The sequence below is a fragment of the Asterias amurensis genome, chromosome 16 (assembly GCF_032118995.1).
Source record: "Asterias amurensis chromosome 16, ASM3211899v1".
Taxonomy (NCBI): domain Eukaryota; kingdom Metazoa; phylum Echinodermata; class Asteroidea; order Forcipulatida; family Asteriidae; genus Asterias; species Asterias amurensis.
This window is the reverse complement of record NC_092663.1, coordinates 488,575-505,518: the sequence shown is the minus strand read 5'-3', so window position 1 is coordinate 505,518 and position 16,944 is coordinate 488,575. Positions and strand designations below refer to the sequence as shown.

Here is a 16,944-nt window from a genome sequence, read left to right as displayed (position 1 = left end):
TTCATGTATCCAGACACAAGTATTTTGGGCTGCTGAAACATAACACAGTCGTTTCCTTGCCCACTGTGGATGTGATTTCCCCTATTGTTGAGCTTTTGCAAATAAATTCGATTTTTAATTCGTTTCACTGCATTATTCATGGCAATACTCAAGTATTTTAACCAATAAGCAAAGTATTGCTATCCATGGAGGTATTCTACATCCATAATGCTATTTGTCTAAGTATCATTATTATTATGGAGAATATTAAACCACTCGGCCACGGCATCTTCACACCCTCATGCTTGGCCGCTCCTCCCTAGTGTCTTGGGATTTACCCGATGGTGACACGGAGGGCGTCTTATACCTTTATCTCGAGGTAGACCTACGCACTGGACAAAATCATCCACAAAAATAAAATACTATCCAGTTTATTATCAAAAACTCGTGAGGAAGTATACCGCCGATCGGGTCAATTGTGGAAACTTGACCTACGTAGGAGGATTGCAGGCAACATGGGAAAGGGAAAGGTTCTATTCGAAAGTAAAATGGCTCAATTATTCATGACATGTAAGTATAATATTATTTTAGTGTTCTGTAGCATTTTAATTTATTTTCAACATTGTAATAGTTAATGTCTCCTATCGTATTGTGATGTGAAGTTTCTGAAGGTAACTTGCAGTGCTGTAAATATGTTTATTTACTATAATTCACTGATAGGTCTTTTACTGGCTGGTGTTGCTGCCACAGCATCCTTCAACTGCTATGATTGCGCATCATTATTGAGTCTAAACTCCAGGTGCGAAACTGGACCCGATAACACCACATCGACAACATGCAGGACATTCTGCTATGTAAGATCATTCATTATATACTATAATATTATGCCTAACAATAATAGCCAAAACCTTCAAAAAAATAATGAATAAAAAATATTATCGAAGCATAAATTAAAACGCAGTTTACAGAAATGAAATAATAAGGAATGGAATGCTTTTATTGCATCATTTACACCGCCTTCTCAACGGAGTTGTTTGAAAAAAAAAGAGCCTAACAAATCAACAGATAAGGCCGATAAAAATTAGTCTTTTCCCGCATGATTATTTCACCTTTGGGGGAAGAAGACTACATAATATCCCATGCCATTATTCGCCAATGTATCTTTCTGTCATGCAATCTCATTAATGATTCATTAGGCAGTGAGCTTAGCAGCGGAATGCCCATGGGATGATGGGGTCTTCTTGGAAACGAAGGCGTAGTATCGGACGTCGTTAAAACCCTGATATCTTTACGGGTCTTTTAAACTCACCGAGTCTATCAGCCATTTGTTGTGAAAGAAGAAGGGTAGCCTCAATTATGTGCCATCCAATTTGATATTGTTCCACATTATTACGATTCCTAATATTTAGGTCGGTGACAAAATTAGAACGTGGAACAAAGAATTTTTTTCACGCTATTTTTCCGGTGTTTATAATAAAGTCAAATATAGATCTTTTGTTTGTTTACGATTTATGTAAACATTTTCTCTGAATTGTTGTTGACTGACGCATAGCCTGCAATTCTAATTGTTTTCGGCCCGCTTTGAAAAAGTATACAATGACATAAAAGTACATTCAATTCATAGAGATACGCACAAATTCTACATCAACATCATGCAAGTATACATCCACATGCATGTAATGATGCCTATGCCTAAACACCACACACGTGGACACATAGTACATGCAGACGACCGAAAGTTCCATATCTGTGGTTTGATTGGTCAACCGAGGTGACCACAGACCAATCAAAACAAACCCAGCTACGGTAGCTTTTAGTCACTGTTGTCCAATGATTGCATTGTACCAACCCAAACGCAATCAATGTATCTGAGGGTGCGCGTTCGATTAGCTTCCCTGGGTCGACCCCGGTCTGTCCCGGTCTGTCCCCGGTGAGTTCGAATAGCTTTGACGCCATTCCAGAGGGGCTCACCCGGGTCAGCCCTCAGTGCCCTACTTGGGGAATGGGTCACTTGGGGTGACCCGAGGTGCTAGCCGTCACCGACGAGGGGGCGAGTGGTATCTTTCGAGTAGCTCTTGTAAGGGGCTCACCCGAGTGAGCACCGCGAACCCTGTATTTCCCAGTTTAAGTAAACACCTTCTTTCTTACACTTGCAGACTGATGTGCTTACTCAAGCAGGGGTTCGTTCATTTATGAAACGAGGTTGTACTACGGAGCTAGAGTGTACTGAAGGTTCAACCTGCCGGGAGTTGTCTCGCACTGGATCTTGTCGCTCATGCTGCCAGTCAGAACTCTGCAATGCCGACTACCCAGATGATCTGAGCTATAAGTCAACATGGGTGCCATCTGACCTTAAGAACAGTGCAGCAAACACGCTAGCAAGAATCACTTTGGTAGCTTTTAGTTGTTTGGCATCATGGGTTTAGCAAACTTTCCTTTGTATTGCGTTTAGAGCAGGAGCTTTGCTCTTTTTGAAGGTCATCTAGATGTGTCCGCCATTGAACACTGCATCACTTATTATTGCTATAATTTAAGTTTAAATAGTATGATATCGATGTATTATGTCACAGGATTGAAAAACCAACAATCGAAAAACCTTACAGTTAGCAGGTTATGAAAACAAAAAACCCCTAATACAAAAATCATTCTGCCTTGTGATTGGTTTAGAGCTCGGCACATGATATAAAGTTGTTTGGCATTGTTTGCTTGCAGAGTTTTGTTAAAATATGTCTTTAAAGCCATTGGACCCTTTCGGTACAGAAAAAAAAAAAAGTTCACAGATTTACAAATAACTTACAGGGTTTATAGAAGGTAGTGGTGAAATACTTCTCTTGAAATATTATTCCATGAAATGCTTTACTTTTTGAGAAAACGGTAAAACAATATCAATTCTCGTTAACGAGAATTACGGATTTATTTTAAACACGTAATGACACGGCGAAACGTGCGGAAACAAGGGTGGGTTTTCCTGTTATTTTCTCCCGACTCCGATGACCGATTGAGCCTAAATTTTCACAGGTTTGTTATTTGATATAGATGTTGTGGTACACGAAGTGTGGGCCTTGGACAATACTGTTTACCGAAAGGGTCCAATGGCTTTAAGGGTCTGGGTACTTTCTGTAACACAAAAGACAAGTCCACAGATTTACATTTAATCACATTTACATTGATCATGTGAAGAAACAACTGTGTGATGTAGGATGAACAGTGAAAAAATAAAATAAAAAATAGAATCACCCCACTGTAAAATACATATGCATTGTTTTGCCATTACTACATGATGTATGTACTGAGAAATGAAACATTTCCCAAAGCTGCTGTACTTCTTTATCGCTAAAACTCTGGAGCGAATAATTCACACAGGAATAACAATCCTGTATAACACACAGTCTGAAGTTACCGCGGTAACGCCTCTTATACTTCTTTATGGAGATATTGCCAAAACGCTGGAGTGAATTTTAGGAAGAATAATCCTTATAGTCTGAGAAGTCTTACCGTGTAAACACTCCTATATACTTCTTTTGATATTGCCAAAACTCTGGAGCGAGTATCAGGATGATATTTAAAACAACAACCCTCATTGATTCAGATTGAACATTTTGTGAAAGTGCATTTTGTGAAAGTGCATTTTTCTGTTTATTTTTTTCCTCTACTTTTCTGTACCAGAAGGCAGGACTTTTACTTTATGCTGACGGACGAAAAGTGGCCATTTGCTTTTAATGCTATCGGAGTAGCTAGTAGAAAGGCAGATTAGAAAACGTTTTTTTAAAATGCAATTTTCTTTTTCTCTGCTTTTTCCACCTGAAAAGAAGATTTTACTCTGGCGGCCGAAAAGCGGCCATCTACTTTTCTTCTTTACTTTCAGATACCGGAAAATCAAATTTTACTTTGAAGGCCGAAAAGTGGCTATTTGACACCCATCAGAATAATGGATAAAACAAACTTTTATTTTATGAATTGATCTTGAAAACGAAAAAAATTGACAGTTGTTGTTTGGTTTTAAATTTAAACGCTGTTTTCGCATCGATCCACGCACGCACAAGTAAGTTGTACTCTCAAAAACAATACATCCGCGCGTCTAAAGCTTTAGCGCGACATCGTTCTCTCCTCCTTTCGCGTACGTACGCGGCTGTTCGCGTGTGTGGGGACGCACAACTTTGCACCATTGAAAGAGACGTCGTTGCTGCGCGCACTCTCTCATCGACCTTAGACGCAGTTTTTAAAAGGAATGCGCGTACATCACATTTTGTTTTTAAACGAGTATTTAGAACTCGAACGTATCACGAACTGACGTTGACGACTTTTAGTTCCAGCTACAACAACGTTGATGGTTGATGTATTCTACGTCTATAGCAAACAAGCTGATGTTCCTTCATACATGTATATCTTCGGGTCTTACTGCATGACAGACAATTTATCATTGTATTATTGAGTATATTAATGAACTGTGTCATATCAGCCCACTCGACATTGAAAGGTAGGTTTGGTTTTAGCCCATCAATATTTACTACAGTCATTTGACCAGTTCGGGATCATTGACCAGTTCGGGATCACTTCAACTTTGCAATAACCAAATAGTTATATCACTTCTCATTATTACCAATTTCTGTTGATAAATGTGAAGATTAACACCCATTAAACCAACAAACCCAAAATAAGGTGCCAAACATCATCAGCAAATAAATTATGGCTGTTTTCCTGAAGGTTGTCTGCGAAATTTATCATTTTTTTGTTTAAAAATGTTGGTTGAAAAACACTGTTAAAACTTCTTACCTTTAGAATTGGAGTGCGGGGGCAAAAAATATTTATGTAAAATGATAAAAATGTGTAAAAAAACATTCCTGTAAATACTGTGCAGACATCTTGTTTTTTTGAGGAGACGAAGTTACCAAAATCTTCTTTAGGGGGGCAACTTACCCTTGACCAGTTCGGGATCACTCAACATCTCATTGCGTCAAATGGTGCCGCACTAACTTACTAAGTATGGTAAAATCATACTACTGCAGTAGAAAGTTTATTCAGATGATTTTGAGAAACATTACTTCAACAAATTCTTTTAGAATTTTTTTTTTTTGGAGAAATTTAAACTTGGAGGGGTCGATAATGCTTTTTAGGTTCGCTTCACTTTTTCATTTGCCTTTGCTGTTGTTTTGTGGTTTTGTCACTGGGTTTTTGCGCTGCTATTGAAGACACTTGCATGCCATTCACTAAACAAATGAAGTCCAAGTCCATGCCAACACACCTCTGAAGTTTTGTGTCCTTGAGAGACAGTTTTATGAATGGGAGTATGGGTTTGCAATAAAGGGCACTCTACTGATTCAGAATAGATTCAACTGATCCTGAACTGGTCAAACAGGTGACAATACTTTTCTTAAAGCCTCTTCAAAAGAACTAATCTTTTTGTGTCAGTGAATACTTGGTGAGTTTTATGTCATGTTTAGGTAAACTGATAAACTTTTTTGTTTAAAATATCAAAGAGATTGCAACAAAAAACAATGTGAATTCAAAAAGTGATCCAGAACTGGTCAAATGACTGTATCATGATGTGTTCTCATTCTTCCTGTCCACTCCATCTACCGAGGAACATGTACATGTAGAACCATGGTAGAACCATGGTGAAGTTCGTCCCGCTATCGTCTCGAACCTCGTAATACAGTTCTATTCTAGAGAATATAGTGTTGTTTCTATTGTCCTTTCTCTATGGTTTATAGGAGTTAGGCTACTCCTACAACTATTTCGGTTTCGCCCGCTCCCGCTTTGGGAGACGATAGCAGACAAAACCGAAATAGTTCTAGGAGTAGGTAGGAGTAGGGCCCGACATGTTTAGCCTTATCTTAAAGAACTACTCCTAGAAATCTGGCCCTGTGGGCGACAGAAAATCAACTCCGCAATCTCAAAAATGCTTCAAAATGATAAATTCTTACCGTAATTCAGTCCCAACTACTCCGTTTTACCAGTACACTTCATTCTTCAAATGCCGATTGTCCCAAACGCAAGGTAAGTCACGGGAGAAAATAGCATAACAAAACCGCATAGTTCTATAAAAGTGACTCTGAACAATTACAAAGTTTCCACAAAGTTATGCAATGACAACCATGGCAACAAAGTGACAATAATAATTATGCTCCTGCCAAACTTTCAGCCACTCATTTGCAAGACCAATCTAATTGGTCAATCAAGTTTTAGTCAAGCCAATGCTAAAGATCACAAGTCTTCCCTTGACACATGAGACTGAGAGCTAACACCAACAACCTAGGGTGCAGTATGCCGAGTATGAAGAATTTCAGTGCTTTACTCATTAAAAAGAGTTATAGTCTTGTATGCCTACTAGTAATACTAGATTGTGTTTTATAACACAGCTCAGTCTTAAATGTGAAATAAGAACAGAAATCTGGAAAAGAAAGGAACTTTTGTAGTTGCTGTTCACGGTTCAAGTCAAGAGAGGGTGCTGTAACCGGGCACTATTTTCAAAGACTAGTGCCCGGTCGAGAACTAGTTCCCGCAAACACGCGTGCTCGCTCACTAGACTATATTAGTTGATCTCACGTGACCGTGTTTCAGCCAACCAGAATACAGAACAAGCAAGAGGCGTGTAATAACATAGTACAATGTATTATATACCTCTAATCTATAATATATAATCCTCTAATCTGATTGGTTAAAAATGGGGTCATTGAAATAGCTGGGCCCCCTTTTTCTTTCAAGATGATGTCATAGTTAACTATGCCCGGGGCATAGCAACCGACTGTGCCCGCCCTGAAAATAACAGTCGCAAATGGGTCGCTCATGTGTAGCATTCAGTGTCACGGTAGTCAGACTCGGGGGTTTGTTGATTGGAAGAATCTTTATTAAGTCTATAAAAGAAACATTGACTGAGATGTTAAATTTGCATCGGGGATAAAGAATATTAATTTTGGTTTTTACCCATGCACTGATGTGTGTTAGCACTGTACACTCGGTACTTTCCTGAGTCCTGTGAAAAAATATCACAGGCATGATACTCGGGTGGGATTCGAACCCACGACCCTGTCTAGAGCAGTGTCTAGAATTGTAAAGGTCGTGGGTTCGAATCCCACCCGAGTATCATGCCTGTGATATTGCCTGCTTAGTACTTGGGGCTCAGTTAAAATTATAGGCCCTCAGTGATGTCAAGACCATTCGCTTCGGGCATAGTCATGGTCTTGACGTCACCTTGAGCTTATAATTTTAACTGTACCCCTCACAGCAGTCAATATTTGTATGCTATTATTTATAAAACATTAAAATTAAGTCCAAAAGGTCGAGTCATGACAGATTAACAAAAAGATGTGTGTTATTTTGAAATTCCAATGCTGATATCAGTCCAAATCTATTTACCAATTTTCTAACTAACTATGATTTCTTCGCCCCATCCCCCCACCCAACAACCAAGCATTTAGCAATGGGTTGGCCTCAGGGACTTTCAGCATTCCTGACTGTGTGGATTATGCTGAATTTGATGATATGTACGACTGCAGCTGTGAATTGTCCTGCAGGGTGTAGGTGTGGCGTTTCCCAAGCAACCTGCCAAACGCCATACAACGCAACAACACCTCTACCACATAACTCTATAACAGCACTGTAAGTATTTAAATGTTTTACGTGTGCAAACAAAAGTTAACATCCCATATCCATCTTGTTAGTTTGATTACGCTACTATAACCATAACTAGTCGTAACCCTCGATCCTCCCGACTTCATATTTTCACATCCCCTATAATTTCTACATTTGTCCAATGCTGTAGCCAATTGACATTCCTTTTACATGTAACTGAGATCACGGCTGGGACGTTTATAAATGGTTTGTCTCATTTTGGGGAATTTCTTTTAGTTTTTCCACTTACAAAAACATTATTCTTGCCAATGTTTATGGCCCAGGGTGCAATGAGGAGGCCTGATGGGTGACTCTATGATCTAAAAAAGTTGGAAATTAGCATATTTCAATATTCCATTGACAAAAAGTTTATATTATGAACCCCAAATATAACTTTCTACAGAATGTGAAAGTCTTGTGGGTATCGGAGTGAGAAAGCACTTCAAACAAAGAACTTAATTCTTTCTGAATTCAAATCTTTGCTTTTGAAATTCTATTTAAAGTGACAAAAGTACTCATTACAACTTGTAATAAATACTTTTAACTTTAGTGACAAGTACACAAATAATTTGATAAAAAGATTGATGTAAATAAACCATGAAGGAGATGAGCCTCCAAGAAACAATTTTGTCCAGATAAAGATTGTAGTATTTACAAGTTGTGGAAGAGCTTTAGAGTCTGTTTTTGTGGCCAAAGAAGCTAATGTGTCCCTTTCACTTTTATACCAATTGTACAAATTACATTGCTTTGCTCGCCGTATTAGTTATGACACAGAAATGCCAAACATAAAGCAGAGTGAACTTGATGGCATTAACTGGTTATGGCAATCCGCACTTCACTTTCAAGTAAAAAAAAAAAAACTTGTTTGAAAGTTTGGTAGTTAGAGGGTGATTTTCAGTGAGGCAGTGAAATAACTGTTACATATTGGGCCCTCACAAGGATTCAAACATAAATTTGGAAAACAAATTCAAATGTGTAAATGAAATTGACTTACTTTTAAAGCTCGGTTCATACTTCCTACAAATGCAATACGAATTTTGATGTCACAAGGCTGTTTTGGCAGGAGTTTGTACAAGTCAACTGACACAACTATTTGTTGCAAATAAGGTCTAAATTGAAAATGTATGATTATCGAAGATAACATGCTCGTTACAGTAGCACTTTAACAAATTAGTCATTAATAACACATTTATAAAAGTTTTTTTTTTTTCCAAAGGGAGTTGAATGGCGTTGGAGCGAAGGTAGTAAGGTCACTGGCCAAAAGTGAACCCAGCTTAGAGCATCTTATGTAAGTTTAAAGATTGTAAAACATGATTGTGGGCAGCAGGGTGGTAGATCTCCGCCCCATTTTTTGGATGGATGGGAGGGGGAGTCCATCACCCAAACATTTTTGTTAAATACATGTGGTGAACAAAAGAAGAAATATATAATATTTAATAGGGATTGGTTTGTAATGGCTAATTCATTTAAAACATTTGTTAATAGAAACAACCTAAAATGATCGAATCTCTAAAAAGAAACATGCATTGTGAACCTTTCTAAATAAACTTTCCAAAATGACCTTCTTCAAGAAAATATTTTGAAACAATAAGGAATATTGAAATGGTTCAAACTTTTTTCGATCAAAAGGTTAACTGGAAAGGCTCTAACTGTACCAGAGAGCATACTGGTGGGAACAATACTATTACTCACTTGATGCATTATAAGATTATTGTTGGTAAAACTGTTCAAGCTATCAAGATGCTCTAGAAATGTGCAATATACCAACCCTCTAGTTTCACAGGGACAAACTATGCCACACACTTGCCAACGGGAGACTTTGAGGCGCTAGGTGGCAGCAGACTTACCAGGTTAATTCCTATTGTTTACGTAGTTCTGAGCATGCGCACATTACAAAGAACAATGGATTTTACCTGGTAAGTCTGCTGCCACTAAGCATCCTGAAAGTCTCCCATTCACTCTTGAAATCAAAGCAATCCTATCAGAGGGGATCAACAAAACCAGGGCCCAATTTCATAGAGCTGCTAAGCACTAAATTTTGCTTTAAAGCAAAAAATCCTTGCTTAGTAAAATTAGATTACCGGCCAAGACTCCACTCATTGTTATGTTAAAGTAAAACAACAGCTAAATACCAGTCACAAGGAATGTTGGCGTGAAATTTTGGCCTGTAACATGTGTAAAATAAGCGAGCTATTTTCGTGCTTTTAAGCAAATTTTTTGCCCCTGGTTCTGAGGAACTCCAGCAAAATTTACAACCCCTAAATGGATCCTGAAGAGGTACCTGTACAGACCCCTTGCACGCACGTCACACGCGGCAACTGTCCACGCTCACCATAATGGTTGGCAATAGGGTTTCGTGTAACTGCTGCATCGCATAAAATGCGCACTTGATCACTGAATATGCACAGTGACATTGCCCATCCAAGATTATTCTGATGATGACGTCAGGTGAAATGGGTCTATACATGTAGTACATCCACAGCCCTATCTCTTCTTTTGTACAAATACTAAACGCTGAAGCATAATTCTTATCCTATCTGTTTTTGTAATGTAAACTACATGTATTAATAACTTATGTTTGATGTTTATGATTTTTTGTGCATGTGTATAGACGATGTGACCTCTGACGTCACTCAAAAACCAAATGATTTGCGCGCATACAGCCAGGCAAATTCTTTGTGTTTTGGCAGCCAGCTAGAAAGTACACGCAATCTTACCATGACTAACCGTCTTTTTGCCTGATGAAACATGACGTGTACAGTGTTTTGTCAACAGAAGGTGGTTTGAATGGAAACATAGGTCACATCGTCTATACTACGTTTAGTCCCTTTTAATCAACGTTTTTTCTGTATTCTTATTTTGTCTTATTTTTCTTTCATAGTGTCAATAATCTTGAAGGATTCGATGGCAAAAATGAAAGCTTAGCTAAACACGAAGATGGAAAAAGTATCATGTGAGTTTTATTTTGATTAATTTATAAATGTTTCCCGGTGCACAACTGCATTTTTCTTGAAGCACAACTGCATTTTTCTTGAACAAGTGTCACTAATTTTTTAGAAAATGTGTTTGCAATAAATCTAATTTCATAAAGCTGTTATTCCATAATAAATAATCGCTACTCTGAAAGAAATATCTGTTATTTGTATTTTGTATTTTTAAGAGAATAAAAGAGTCCGCAATGAGTTCTTAAACAGCCGTTTAAAACGGCTTGTGATAAAGGTTTAGGGCCAAAGGCAAAGACCAAATTTTTCGAAGTTTGTAAATTTTAAAAACTTTTGTAAAAATGTATTGATCTATGTATTGGGTTGTGTATACAGGCATACAAAATAGATCATTGTACAAATATTGACAGGCAATGAGGTAACTAATGTACGTCTATTCCCTCGGGATGGAGGGGGGGAATAGGCGTACCCACACTAGTTACCGAATTATGCCAGTCAATATGAGTTGTATAACACAGCTCGGTCTACAATAAGGGAATAAAACGTTAGCGAGTTCTTACACGGTCGTTTAAAGCTGGCAGGGTCGAATTGCCATGTAGGATTAGGTAACAGTTTGGGAAGCCTGTCTCCCACACTGTTTACCGCTAAACAACTTTATGAAATCAGCTGCTGGCTTATAGGAAAATACCACTATTCAAAAGCATGTAACATTAGCAAACAAAAGTTACCAATTTACGTAAAATGTTTTAAATTTATTTTTGAATGCGTTTTTTTCTTGTTAATATGCACCATCTTGTTCAAGGGGCAGGTTTGTAGTTTCGAAGACTGGTTTTCTGTCTGCGAATCGAATTACAACGCTTGAACTTCCCTGCACTCTCTAGGTGCATGCATGCTGTTCAAGCGCAAATCACAAATGACAATCAGTGTTTAAATAAACAAATCTACTCCTGAACAAGATAATTTTTTAATTTTATTAGACAACAGCATCGTTGATAAATTAAGGCCTCCAATAAAAGATTGTTGCGATATTTATCCTGATTTACTTGAATTTTATTTTTCATAAAGGACCATCAATGGACTCAAGGGCCTTCAAGGACTAATAATGGATTTGAAAAATCTCAAAACATTGTAAGTATTTCAAATCAGAAGATAATAATTCACTTAATGCAAAATGTATCCTTTGAAAGGACCCAATTAAGTAGTAATTTCAGCCTATTTGTGTTAGGTCACAAACAACATTTGTAATGATAATTTTAAATAGGTGGAAGAGGCATAAAGGATGAAGAAATTACAAAAGGCCTGATTTTTTGTTAAATATTAGGATTGTGGATGAGAGCAAATGGGAATGTACATGTGACCTGATTGACTTAGCTGACGCAGTATCCCACCAAGGTGATGATGTTTACCATGTGGTCAAACTATTGATGAATCCAGCTTGTCAAGAGCACGGTCTTGATATTCATCAGTATAGTTCATTGGAACTCATCTTTTTGTGCTGTGAGTATAAAATCAGGTTTTCAAATTCAATTTAAAGTACAACAATACAAGTTTGTTTGGCGGGTTAGATAGATATCAAATTGAAACTTTTTCAAACGACGGCTTTGGCTTTGGATTCGGCTTCAGGCTAGCTTGCCCCCGTGACTGTTTGGACATGCTGTGCATAGACGCTCAGGGTTTCAGCCGCAAGGACGGAGCCTGAAGCCAAGTTTTAACCGAAGTCGTCATTTCGAAAGGGCCTTGTGTTCTATGTAGCAATGCTTACGTTGCTTTTTGAATTTCTGTTTTATATACTTTTTTATGTATTTGTTGAAGCATTAATAGTTTTTACCAAAAATGTCTAATTGAATTGTATGTCGTGTAAAGACTTCTCATTAAAAACACTTAGCAACATGAACAGATCAATGTTTGTCTTGATAGTTGTGACTAAGTTGTGACTACTTTGTATAATTTACAGATTCTGGTTCATCAAAGTCCAAGTCAAGAAGTCTTCAAGAGATTCTCAAGCTAAAGAACAAGAGCAGTCTGAGAGATGCTGCTCATTCCAGGGTCCGACGTGCTAGAAGAAGAAAAAACAAAAAGCGCAGAAAGGGTAAAAAGGGCAAAAAGGTCAGAAAAGGAAAAAAGAGGAGAAAGGGCAGAAGGAAAGGAAAAGGCAGAAAGAAAGGAAAGCGCAGAAGGAAAGGAAAAGGCAGAAAGAAAGGAAAGGGCAGAAGGAAAGGCAAAGGCAGAAGGAAAGGAAAAGGCAAAAAGAAAGGAAAACTTCAAAAAGTTCAAGAGGCTGCACCAGCTGAAGAGGAGGTTGTTCCAGTTAAAGCAGAAATTGAGCCTGTTCAACAGGAAGCAGCACCAGTTGAAGAGGAGGTTGCTTCAGTTGAAGCAGAAATTGAGCCTGTTCAAGTGGAGGCTGCACCAGTTGAAGAGGAGGTTGCTCCAGTTGAAGCAAAAATTGAGCCTGTTCAACAGGAGGCTGCACCAGCTCAAGAGGAGGTTGCTCCGGTTGAAGCAAGAATTGAGCCTGTTCAAGAGGAGGCTGCACCAGTGGTAGAGGAGGTTGCTCCAGTTGAAGCAAGAATTGCACCTGTTCAACAGGAGGCTGCACCAGTTGAAGAGGAGGTTGCTCCAGTTGAAGCAAGAATTGCACCTGTTCAACAGGAGGCTGCACCAGTTGAAGAGGAGGTTGCTCCAGTTGAAGCAATAATTGCACCTGTTCAACAGGCTGCACCAGTTGAAGAGGAGGTTGCTCCAGTTGAAGAGGAGTTTGCTCCAGTTGTACCAAGACTTAGGCCTGTTCAACAGGAGGCTGCACCAGTTGAAGAGGAGGTTGCTCCAGTTGTACCAAGACTTAGGCCTGTTCAACAGGAGGCTGCATCAGTTGAAGAGGAGGTTGCTCCAGTTGTACCAAGACTTAAGCCTCTTCAACAGGAGGCTGCACCAGCTCAAGAGGAGGTTGCTCCAGTTCAAGAGGAGGTTGCTCCAGTTCAACAGGAGGCTGCACCAGTTGAAGAGGAGGTTGCTCCAGTTGTACCAAGACCTAAGCCTCTTCAACAGGAGGCTGCACCAGCTCAAGAGGAGGTTGCTCCAGTTCAAGAGGAGGTTGCTCCAGTTCAAGCAAATGTTGTCACCAAAATACAAGAAGGTGAACAAGATACATCAAAGTTACAAGAGCCAGCTGAAGAAGAACCCGGTAAAATTGATACAGGATGTAAGAAATTTCAGAACAAATTTCAGTACAAAAAATTATTTCAAAATAAAAACAAAACGATAGTGCAATGTGTATCAAATTTTAAAAACTTGACAAACATTTTGTACAGATAATAAATAATCCGTAAAATATATTTGACATGTGCGCATACTATCAAATTAATAAGTTATTAATGCGCTTTATTTTTTTAGTATGTGATCAGTATTTTTACCACTTCCAGGGGTGTACGCGATTCGTCCTGCACAGTTTTAATATAACAGCTCTAAAAGTATTATTGTCTGTGATGGAATAGATGTCTGTGGTGGTAATGTGTTCCACTCTTTAACTGTTTTGGGTATGAATGAATTTTTGCAATTTCAGCTGAGATAGGCTGCTTGCATTGACCGCCATCTTTGATAAATCGTGCACGCGTTAACAGCTATCTATGGCTGAGAGTCATGCGCTACATGTACATACGTGCCAATTCCAAAGTTTTATATCACAGATGGTGGTCAAAGACGCCTGTGCAATCCATCTATTCAATCATGTTTTGCTTACCACGTACTCTTACTATTTCTACTCTTTCTTGTGCTAGTAATGAGTGAGCTTCGGGACCTTTTGGCATCTACAAAGATCGATCTTCCAGTTGACATCAATGACCCCTATGACCTAGGTCTTCTTCTGAGACACTTACGCCACCATTCTAATCTTCTAGCTCGCATAGGAGATCCAAATGTTAAGCAGAAAGTTCTTAGTGCAATGGATGATGGAAAAGACAATAAAGGTACAAGTATAAGCAATGGTCAAACCACAACTTTAACTCAATTAAACATGTCATAACTTGGGTAAAACCAAAAGGGTCTAACTTTCTACCGAAGACGATCAGGGCATAGGCCTACTTATCCAAATGTGGAGTTGAAACCTACGGTTCTTTTCAGAACCAACTCAATTAGAGATAATCATCACATGGTGTTAATAATCATCACATGGTGTTACTGCAAACCTTACTATATCGTATATCCACCATGCAAAGCTTCAAATCCTGCGGGTCTTATAACACAAAACAGTGTAAAAGTTCCTGGCAGCCTTACAGAAGTAAAAACAACCCAAATCATCTGTAATTTAATCACTTTTAATTTTCTTTTGCATAATAAAGACAGTACTTAAATTATGGAAGACAAATAAAGGTATAAGCGACGAACAAATTTACCTGGATCCAAAAGGCCCTTACACATAACAGATTTCCAGGCAATTGTCAAGAAAGAAACAAAAAAGGCCTAGCAAATATTGTGGTCCCCTCCTAAATTTATACCTTTTAATTTCTTTTGGTGGATAAAAGTTAATGGTTTCACCTCATCAACCTCAAGTAGAAAATGCATTTTTCAGGGTGCCAGAATTTGGACTTTCACATTTTATCCCGTTATTAACAACATTACCAAAATACCTAGGTACTTGGTTGTTTGTCCCTTCATTGTCTGTCAAGCACGTACCCTCAGAGAGAGGCAAGTAATGCATGACCACCGCCTGTGCAAACACGATTGCAGTCTCAAACGTGGATATTAAGAGCTAACCAATGGGTTTTACAATTAAGATATTTGAAGCAGGGTTAATTAACTACATTCTGATGTCCAAATAAAATAATTAGCTAAAGAAAATAACTCTTCTTGGCAAATGCAGGACATTAGGACAACTGAATTGTTTCTGTGTCCATGTGTTTATGATTACCTAGATTTCATCAACATTGATTTCACCAACATTGAGATTGATTCATTGTCCAACTCTTGTTAGAATGCACTTCCTATGCTTTATGAAATTAGTTTGAACTCTAGTAAGGTTTATTACACCACCGTGTACATACAAATTATACTCTGTGTTTCAGAATGTTCATTGTCTTCAGTAAAGCTCCTTAGAACATGGTTTTCAAAACAAGATTCCTTTTAATTGCCCAGTTGCACAAAGAAATTTAAAGACACTGGACACTATTGGTAATATCAAAGACCAGTCTTCTCACTTAGTGTAGCTCAACAAAATAACAAACCTGTGCAAATTTGAGCTCAATTGGTTGTCGAAGTTGCGAGATAATAATGAAAGAAAAAAGTGCTTTCAGATGCTTGGTTTTGCGACCTCAAAATATACCGAGGACTCAAATCAAATTTGTGGAAAATTACTTCTTTCTTGAAAACTATGTTACTTCAGAGGGAACCGTTTCTCACAATGTTGTATACTATCAACAGCTCCCCATTACTCGTTACCAAGTAAGGTTTTATGCTAATAATTATGAGTAATTACCAATAGTGTCCACTGCCTTTAAATTTAACTATTGTATTATTATTGGTGCTTTTCCCATAATATGTGAGCAAACATCCTTAAAAGCTGATTTGCAGTGTATGGTTTTAATGCACTTTCCTTTCCTCAGTTCTTCCAAATTCCCCTTCATCAATCTTTCCTCCAGAAATAATAACAGTTTCTCTTTATATCCTTCTGTGACAGAATTAAGCATCTAGAACAAGAGTGACACCAATGCAGTGGGCTAATTTTCATCATCAGTTGGTTTGTTAATCTAAAGATTTAAAAGATCAATGTATTATGGTCAGTGGTGGTGAAGACTGTTTTGGGTTGGGTTTGTTTTTTTGGGGTGAGGGCGATTCTAATTTAAAGATTATTAAATCAAACTTCCCTGAAGTTATGGTTAAACCAAATTGCCAATATTTTGTATTTATTCATTCCTAGATCACTTTTTGATTACTAATATAAACCCCTTTATGGATTAAGTATTATACATACTCCTCAGCTGATTTGAGTAAAACTGCGGGCGTTGGGAAGAACAAGGACCTCAGATTTGTCTTAAGCCACTTTTGCTTTTTGGGTCAGTTTGGCAATGTTAATTAACTTTTATGGTGCACTCACAAATAAAGTCCTTATAAAGAAATCACAAGTCTCTCACCTCGAGTTAAAATTGTGTAAAATGCCATTTTATTTGTAACCCTTCCACTGTGTATGTCAACATCCTTGGTACATGTACATGTTCATTTTGTACAAGAAATTGTTTTGTTCATTTTAATCCTTCACTGATATTTATTTGAAATTGTCCTTTGACTGATGCAAAAATTCCTCTTTGGAATGTACATACCCATTTGTTGTAATCCGTTTCAAATTTCGCTCTAAAAGAGTATCAAATAAAGACACATTTTACACCAAGAGACACAAGAGTCCACTGCTAATGTGTATCTG

General features: G+C 38.0%; 2 protein-coding genes across 4 annotated transcripts; both read left to right on the top strand.

Moving 5' to 3' along the window:
• The first annotated feature begins 382 nt into the window (after positions 1 to 382).
• On the top strand, positions 383 to 3,179 carry LOC139949035 (uncharacterized). The gene is made up of 3 exons (XM_071947436.1): positions 383 to 549; positions 700 to 833; positions 2,136 to 3,179. Exons 1-3 carry the CDS (start codon positions 495 to 497, stop codon positions 2,403 to 2,405), a joined length of 459 nt encoding a protein of 152 aa, XP_071803537.1. The 5' UTR covers positions 383 to 494; the 3' UTR covers positions 2,406 to 3,179.
• Positions 3,180 to 4,230: 1,051 nt separating this feature from the next.
• LOC139949316 (uncharacterized) lies at positions 4,231 to 16,917 on the top strand. 3 transcript variants are annotated; one of them, XM_071947738.1, is made up of 10 exons: positions 4,232 to 4,456; positions 7,391 to 7,578; positions 8,807 to 8,878; positions 10,472 to 10,543; positions 11,598 to 11,660; positions 11,854 to 12,029; positions 12,487 to 13,268; positions 13,353 to 13,734; positions 14,309 to 14,497; positions 16,204 to 16,917. In XM_071947738.1, exons 2-10 carry the CDS (start codon positions 7,400 to 7,402, stop codon positions 16,215 to 16,217), a joined length of 1,929 nt encoding a protein of 642 aa, XP_071803839.1. In that variant the 5' UTR covers positions 4,232 to 4,456; positions 7,391 to 7,399; the 3' UTR covers positions 16,218 to 16,917. The 3 variants fall into 3 exon arrangements, with proteins under 3 accessions (XP_071803838.1, XP_071803839.1, XP_071803837.1); XM_071947737.1 differs by having other exon boundaries at positions 4,231 to 4,456; positions 12,487 to 13,716; XM_071947736.1 differs by having other exon boundaries at positions 12,487 to 13,734.
• The last annotated feature ends 27 nt before the right edge of the window (positions 16,918 to 16,944 follow it).

Excerpts from the sequence above, each read along its gene's own strand:
- LOC139949035 (XM_071947436.1), top strand. The coding sequence starts at position 495 with ATGGGAAAGGGAAAGGTTCTATTCGAAAGTAAAATGGCTCAATTATTC. Across the intron at positions 550-699 it reads GGCTCAATTATTCATGACAT|GTCTTTTACTGGCTGGTGTT; the intron begins GTAAGTATAATA and ends ATTCACTGATAG. Across the intron at positions 834-2,135 it reads CATGCAGGACATTCTGCTAT|ACTGATGTGCTTACTCAAGC; the intron begins GTAAGATCATTC and ends TTACACTTGCAG.
- LOC139949316 (XM_071947736.1), top strand. The coding sequence starts at position 7,400 with ATGGGTTGGCCTCAGGGACTTTCAGCATTCCTGACTGTGTGGATTATG. Across the intron at positions 10,544-11,597 it reads GAAGATGGAAAAAGTATCAT|GACCATCAATGGACTCAAGG; the intron begins GTGAGTTTTATT and ends TTTTTCATAAAG. Across the intron at positions 12,030-12,486 it reads GGAACTCATCTTTTTGTGCT|ATTCTGGTTCATCAAAGTCC; the intron begins GTGAGTATAAAA and ends TATAATTTACAG.